Genomic DNA, 7,911 nt, shown 5'->3' with positions numbered 1-7,911 from the left:
TACTTCTACTGACACAGATTTCTCAGCTGAAAGGAAAACTCAACCACAGTCTGAATGCAGGAGAGCAACAAAATGTGCCGTAATCTTTAAAGAAGTCATTTTCACTGAGCAGGGTGACTGATCTGTAGCAGTCCAGTGTCCACGTCTCAGAGTGCAGCTGAATGGACAGCTGAAAGTTTATTTAAAACCCAGCAGAGTCTCAAACTGACCCAAAATATCTCCAGGCATAAACGTCCAAAACACAACATGTAATAAAATAATCTACACATAACAAAACTTATAAACTCGCTACTCATGATCTCTTACTGTGCGTCACTGTGAGTCTTTGGGTTGCCAGCTATTCAGCACCAGGGTCAATACAGATTTATGACACCATTTACTTTCATTTTCACATCTTCTTTCTGTGGCTGCAGTGCATTTAGAATCTCCTCCCCCCAAATTAAAGATCTACAGCACCTGTGTGTTTTTACAGTGTCTAGTCTGGTCACTGGAGAGGCTATGAAACTGAAGACCACACATCTTTTCTCAGATCCTTCTGTAGATCAGACAGTGATGTTTACCTGGAGGAACTGGATGTGATCCTCTGTGTGTGAAAGGTGCTCCAGCTCAGTGTCTCTCCTCTTTAGATCAGCAATCTCCTGCTCCAGTTGCTCCAGGAGTTCTTCAGCTCCACTCAGTTGAGCCTCCTCCTGAGCTCTGATCAGCTCTGTTACCTCAGAGCGCTTTTTCTCAATGGAGCGGATCAGCTCAGTAAAGATCCTCTCACTGTCCTCCACTGCTGCCTGTGCAGAGCTCTGTTACAACACACACACACAAGATGGAGCTCCATTTACACACCAGCTATCATTCACTCTCTCACTGGGACTCTAGACGACTCACTGTCCACATTGTGGCTGTGTAGGATCTCTAAGTGTCCAACACTGGACTCCTCACTGTCTGACTGGAGGAGAGTCTGACTGAGCTGTGAATCAGCTGCTCCAGCAGATCTCTGCTCACTACTCACCTTAAGAGTGACCACAGCCTGTTTCACCTCCTGCAGCTTCTTCTCTTTCTCCTGGAGTCTCTGCTTGGATTTCCTCTGCTCCTCCTTCAGCTCATTCTGAGGAGAAAGAATGTGTATTGTGGTTCATATGAACAGCAGCTGAAGAGTTAAAGTTCACTCTAGTTCTACATGTGAGCTCAATAAAGCTGTAAATATGCTGGAAGACGGGCGTTGGCTGGTCAGAGGTTTGCTGACCTGTTTGACTGGTTTGTCACTAACAGTAAGTAACGGCAGGTTTATTTAACACTTTCCTACCAAAATCACACACATTTTCAGTATCACTGTCCCATAAACTGACCGTCTGTATAAAGTGTGTGATTCAGTAAAGAATCAGATTCTAGATCAGAAATTCAAACTTCTCACCTGTTTCTCTTTTCTTTCTGCTGAAGCTGCTACTGTATCATGGCCTTTGTGTTCATCCATCGTACACAAATAACAGACCATCTGTTGGTCAGTACGACAGTAGATCTCAATCAGTTTATCATGTTGAAGGCAGATCTTCTCTTGTAGCTGTTTGGAGGCTTCGACCAGCTTGTGCTTCTTAAAGGCAGGAGACTGATAGTGAGGTTTAAGATGAGCTTCACAGTAAGAAGCCAGACACACCAAACACGACTTGATGGCTTTGTGTTTTCTCCCAGTGCAGGAATCACACTCCACATCTCCAGGTCCAGCATAACAGAGAGCAGGAGAACCAGCTTGGAGTTCTGTCTTCTTCAGTTTCTCCACCACTTCAGCCAGCATGTTGTTTCTGCGTAGAACAGGCCTTGGAGTGAAGGTCTCTCTGCACTGGGGGCAGCTGTAGACCCCCCTCTGATCCTCCTGATCCCAGCAGCCATTAATACACACCATACAGTAACTGTGTCCACAGGGAGTCGTCACTGGATCCTTCAGCAGATCCAGACAGACTGGACAGCTGAACTGGTCCTGAACTACTGAAATACTGGCCTCGGCCATCTTCCTCCTCCTCTCACAGTCTGAGGCAGAGCAGCTCTCTGAGATCAGTTTCGTTTTCTCTGAAATGAGGGAGCAGCAGAGTGGGAGGGGCTACATGAGGAAGGATTTGATTGGGCAGAACTCTAAAGGTGTACTTTAGAGCTAAAGATCAATGTCTAAAGATACTCCAACACAGAGCTCAGTGCAGTTATTAGTGAACAGAACATAAAAGCTTCTTCTCCCAAAAATAAACTTTACTTTGAGTTGAACACTTTTATTCTGGTAAAGAACAGCGTTAAACTGTGTTTTCCAGAGAAAATGTGTTACAGATAACAACAAAATGCTCAACTGTTATTGTTTTTATAAAGGCAGAAACTTCCATTCATATTGATCTATGTAATGTTTTTACAGCTTTACAGTAAATCTGGGTCCAAGTTCCAAAGGAGCGTCACCATGGCGACAGTGAAGAAAACCTCCCTAAGAGCAAGAAGAAGAAACCTTGAGGGAAACCAAGAAACCATCCTCCTCTGGTCGACACCGTGTAGCAACACAATAACACAACAAGAATGAAAGGAAGGAAGAATCAGACGTGTTTACAATAATGAAGGTAGAAGAAAAGAAAGAGGCTGTTAGTGGACAGAAGTGTTTAGATGGGCCCGTTTTACTTCTGATTCTAGTTCTAAAGACATTTAATGCTGTATGTTCAGGCCTCTTCTACAGCTTTCTAATTAAATGTGTCATAAACTGAAAATAACTTGATAATTTGTTATTTTTAGTCTCCATGTAAATAAAAATTTAGCAAAAGCTTAATATTTCAAGTAAATTTCAAATAACTAATCAGTTATTACTATACTCATCAGTTCCTCATCAAAGCATGTGAAACTGCCTTATTCAGGCATCTCCAAGTGTCCACAACCTCTCCAACCTCTCCAGATACAAAAAAGACATCTGTCACCATATGAAGCTTGTACTAGATCATTTTAGTCTTGTGTGACAGAGCAGACCCCTGTTAGCCCACTTCAGCATTAATATTAATATTTCTTCCAGGGAAATGATCGCCCTATCCAAAATGAGGGAATGCACCCAACACCTCTTCTTCACCACCTCTTGGACTTTACAGTCTTTTAAGGCAGACATGCGCCGTACGATGATAGAAGTCCCCTCATGTGCGGCCAAAGCCTGAGATTTATAAACTCACACTGTACGAAAACTCAGCCCGACTGACAAGACGCAACATGGGTGCTCACGCTGCACGGGAAACGCAGCCCCTGCAGACGGGTCAGTCTACAATACAGCCGATTCATCCACAACAACATGCTGAGCCTCTGATGACCTGATCAAAACTCTGGCTGAATCTCAGACGGCTCCCATAAAGTCCATCACATGTCTAATAAACGGCCTTCTGAGATTCAGCCATGTGTGCACAGCTCCATACTGGATAAACAGTACACTATTTTGGGGTAGAAGCTGTTTGAGGTTCAGCCATTGTGCAATACTGTCCACTGAAGCTGAAGGCCAGGCGGTCAACAGAGACAAAACAATCACCATATTTATCGAAACCTCGCAATTCAACTCAGTCAAGTGGAGAAAAGTCGTCATATACGGAGCTCGTCTGGGCAGTTAATCGGGCAGCGTTTCACTCACACTGCACGGAAAGCACAGCCAGTGAATCTGAAGTTCATCCCGATTATGAAAATCCTGTCAGCTTTGACCAAATTGGGCTTAAAGACAGGCTAAAATTGTGCATTAGAATGTGCTGAAGTGCACAGATTTCCTAGAAGTTGAAAAACCACAGCAAGTGGTCAAGCATTTTCCTACGTAGCCCCAAAATTGTGGAATCATCTCCCGACCTCTGTTCAGGACTCAGACAAACTTTCTGCATTTAAAACTAGACTCAAAGCTTAGCTGTGTGCACAAGCATTTGGTAATATCAGTTACTGCCCTATTAAATCACTAATATGTGTCCATAAACTGACCTGTCCTGTTAATCTATTTCTCTCTCTGTCTCTCTCCCTCCCTTAATTTGAGCCCCTGATTGACGTCTGAGTGACATGTGAGCCACCAGAGCTGCCAGAGTCACCAGAGCTCCATCTCTGTTGGCTGATCTGCACCTCATCCTCATGAACTGACCCTCCTGCTGCTGCTGCATAAACTCCAGCTATCTAATGAACCATTGCTCCACCTGTTTTCCCGTTTTGTATCTAATATTTTATTCTAATCCTGTTTGCTCTCCAGTGTCGACCACAGGAGGACAGGTTCCCCTTCTGAGTCTTGGTTCCTTTCCAGGTTTCTTCCTGCCGCTTTCAGGGAGTTTTCCTTGCCACTGTTGTCATTGGCGATGCTCATGGGAGCTCGGACCCAGATTTTTCTGTGAAGCTTCTTTGTAACAAATAAACTTTGACTTGACTTGTAGACGATGTGTGAACTCATTTTTACTTAGACAATCAACAGAACATATCAGTTGACCAGAGGATCCAAAACTTTTGAACATCACTACGTTAGCTCTCAGTCACTGACGCCAAAATATAAATCAGCCATATCTGAGACTTCTGCCAACTCTCTGTCGTGGTAGGTAAGGTTCTTTAAATGTTCTGGAGCAGAACCTGGAGAGAAGAACACCAGTTTTTGAAATAAGCTCATCACGTGCCTTTATTAGTGCGCTGTTCCAATCTGGGAGCGTTTGTAGCCGTGTTTGATTTCAGCGCAGCATTTTTCTTCAAAGTGTCATCAGTTACTGTTCACTCTGTTACTGAAAAACTCTTTATCTTAGTCTGTTTAAGCTTCAGTCAGACCAGAAAGTCAAACTCACTCTACATTTCAGGAGGGTAGATCTTCAGGAGAAGTTTTGATGTCCATACAATCCATTTATTTAATTGGGATTAACTGGGGAGTTACAACTGGATTTAGAGTTTGACAGATCCTGGCATACATTCATGTTTTAATGATAAAGGAACTTTATTTAGTAGGTTATTTGGACTCCAGCTCGCCAACATTGGATTTGGTTGCTGTTTAAATGAATTACATGATGTAATGTGATGCTGAAGTTATCAGAACTTTGTTCCTGGCATTCCATGCACTGTTGTGATGAGTGAATCTGTGCCAAGGAAGAGTTAACTGTGGGGAAATGTCCACAAGCAGCTGAGGTTTCACTTGAAATGGGTGCTGGGAGAAAAGAGCTGGCTGATGAAATGTAGATTGACTGGTTTGACTCCTTTAGTATTAACAGTGTGACAGAGAAGTTCTTTGGGCTACCACTCCCTCACCCACAAGTCATTTCACTCACCTACAATATACAGTTACTGTTTCAATTCCATACCTACATAATCTTAAACTTTAAAACTGATGAAACATAAAGTCATTCAATAAATGTTATTGTTCTCACCTGTTTCTCAGATCGTTCTGCTGCAGCTGCAACTGTATGTAGCGTCCCCTTAAGTCTAGGCTAGTAAAGGAACCCTTCTGAATAATATTTCACCTCAGTTATAATCTAGCGTACCAATTATGACCGGTGTACTTAAGAGTAACACTCTAGACATGTGACTATTATAACACACAACAAACAAAATCCCAGCTTCTTATGATTAATACAATTAAACACCGGGAATTGCTGCATCTTGGGCTGGGGTATTTATTAAAACCAGCTTAGAAAAAAACCAGAGATCACTCAATTCGGTCACTCAAATCTGTTGTCTGTTTTGGTCACATAACTAAAGAGTAAAAAATAAATAAATAAAATACACAATTTAGTTTTCTATGGTTTTCCCAGAAATGTATAGCAATACCCTATTAATACACAGCAGTAATACGGGCACGCTTACACTCAAACTGCATCAGTAAACTCAAACTGACCTGGTCAGAAATATTGAAATAAAAGGAAATAAAAATACGGGGTTCCCCTTTTTTCTCTCTGGGTGTGTCTCTCTTGGCAGGCCTGAACGCTGATTGTGCACGTGGGGGCCTCGAACTAAATGGCAGAAAGAAGCACTTAACTTGCCTTGACTCACTCAGGGTCTAGGATGGGGGGATGGAGTGGAGAGCTGCTACCTGGCCTCTGAGAGGGACATCCAGCGTGGCCAGAGGAAGCCTGAGCCTCGCGGCAGCTCAGACCGCTATCTGGTTTTCCCGAGGTGGTGTAGAAGATTCACCAGCAGCTGGTGGTCCCCAAGTCTCACCGACAAGCTCACAGAGAGGGCGGACTTCAGCTGGCAGGGAGCTGTATGCCAGCCGGCTGGGCAGATGCCAGCAGAGCTCAGTGCTTACGGCAGCGGCAACTCCAGGCAGAGCTTCACTTTATGAGGGAGAGTTTCCCTCGTTTCCACACTCAGTCAGGACAGTCCACTGTGGGGCTTCTCTGATTGACAACCTGGCTCTGGACTTGATGAGAAACGTCAATATAACGTGTTTTACGTCACTTTTTCTACCTGGATCTGCCGCGTTCTCTCCTCTCCTCCTTCCTCTCTTTACACCCCCAAGCACCTCCTCTCCTCCCGCCCCCCGCGCAGCCAGAGCGCCAATCAGCAGCGAGGAAGTGATAAACCAGAGATTAACAACTTTTTACAGCAATGAGATCACTTAACTCCTGAGTATCAGACATGGCATTTTAACATTTTTACACAGTTTTTAAATCATTTTAAACATTTTAAAACAAGGTCACTTTATGAAATGAAATAAAAAGTTAGCCACCGATTTACCAGGGGCTACATGTATCATGACCTTTGGGTTCATACTTCTTACACAAATAGCAGATGCAGCTGTGGTCAGTACGACAGTAGATCTTCATCACTTCATCATGCTTAGAGCAGATCTTCTCTTGTAGCTGTTTGGAGGCTTCGACCAGCTTGTGCTTCTTAAAGGCAGGAGACTGATAGTGAGGTTTAAGATGAGCTTCACAGTAAGAAGCCAGACACACCAAACACGACTTGATGGCTTTGCATTTTCTCCCAGTGCAGGAATCACACTCCACATCTCCAGGTCCAGCGTAACAGAGAGCAGGAGAACCAGCTTGGAGTTCTGTCTTCTTCAGTTTCTCCAACACTTCAGCCAGCATGTTGTTTCTGAGTAGAACAGGCCTTGGAGTGAAGGTCTCTCTGCACTGGGGGCAGCTGTAGACCCCCCTCTGATCCTCCTGATCCCAGCAGCCATTAATACACACCATACAGAAACTGTGTCCACAGGGAGTCGTCACTGGGTCCTTCAGCAGATCCAGACAGACTGGACAGCTGAACTGGTCCTGATCTACTGAAATACTGGCCTCTGCCATTTTCCTGCACTCACAGACCGAGAGAGCTGCTCTCTGAGATCACTTTCATTTGCATGGAATGAAATTAGGTGCAAAATAGGAGAGGTTACCTGTGGAAGATTTTGATTGGGCAGATCCCTCAAGAAGTACATTTGAGTTAAACCCCCTCAATATATACAGACAATCTCACTCAGAACTCATTTCAGTTAGTGGTGAACCGAGTGATTTCTATCAGAACAAAGTGGACCAGGTGAGGTGGAACATTTGCAGTCACTGTGCACTGTGAGCTCCTGTAACCAAAGCCAAATTCAATAGTTCCAAATACATCTTAAAATTCATCATTTTGGAAACCTTTAGCATTGAAAGATGTAGTAAAATATATAATTAATTATATACCAATAATATTAAGCCTTAGTGTTCTGGTCTGTAGGAATAAATGAAGCAATTTATCATTATTTCAACCTCAGATTCCATTGAGGGTGAAGAACATATGAAAGAACCAGTTTTCTGTGCCTTCACTCGACACATTTATATTACACATGTGGTGTTGGGCTGAACCCGCAGGGGGTAAAATTGTGGAGGTGCTGTGTCCTTCATTCTGTTCTCCTTCTACATGGCCTGCTGTGAGTGAACACTTACTGGCCACTTTATTAGGTACACTTTGCTAGTAAAAGGCTGGACCCCCTTTTGCTTCAGA

General features: G+C 43.6%; 2 protein-coding genes across 2 annotated transcripts in view; both read right to left on the bottom strand.

The window, feature by feature from the left end:
- The window catches only part of LOC108416205 (tripartite motif-containing protein 16-like protein), a 5,097-nt gene extending 2,778 nt beyond the window's left edge, over window positions 1–2,319 (bottom strand). The window contains exons 1-3 of the mRNA XM_037538232.1: window positions 1,406–2,319; window positions 1,004–1,099; window positions 561–794 (exon numbers count right to left, since the gene is read on the bottom strand). Coding sequence (XP_037394129.1) covers window positions 561–794; window positions 1,004–1,099; window positions 1,406–1,996 — 921 coding nt within the window. The 5' untranslated portion in view covers window positions 1,997–2,319. The remainder of the gene's footprint in view (window positions 1–560; window positions 795–1,003; window positions 1,100–1,405) is intronic.
- Window positions 2,320–4,208: 1,889 nt separating this feature from the next.
- LOC119263305 (E3 ubiquitin/ISG15 ligase TRIM25-like) lies at window positions 4,209–7,810 on the bottom strand. Its single transcript, XM_037538235.1, has one exon. The coding sequence runs from the start codon at window positions 7,233–7,235 to the stop codon at window positions 6,663–6,665; it is 573 nt and encodes a 190-aa protein (XP_037394132.1). The 5' UTR covers window positions 7,236–7,810; the 3' UTR covers window positions 4,209–6,662.
- Window positions 7,811–7,911: the final 101 nt, after the last annotated feature.

Source organism: Pygocentrus nattereri, chromosome 4 (genome assembly GCF_015220715.1).
Source record: "Pygocentrus nattereri isolate fPygNat1 chromosome 4, fPygNat1.pri, whole genome shotgun sequence".
Classification (NCBI taxonomy): Eukaryota; Metazoa; Chordata; class Actinopteri; order Characiformes; family Serrasalmidae; genus Pygocentrus; species Pygocentrus nattereri.
The sequence above is the reverse complement of the archived record's forward strand: the minus strand, read 5'-3'. Positions and strand labels throughout refer to the sequence as shown.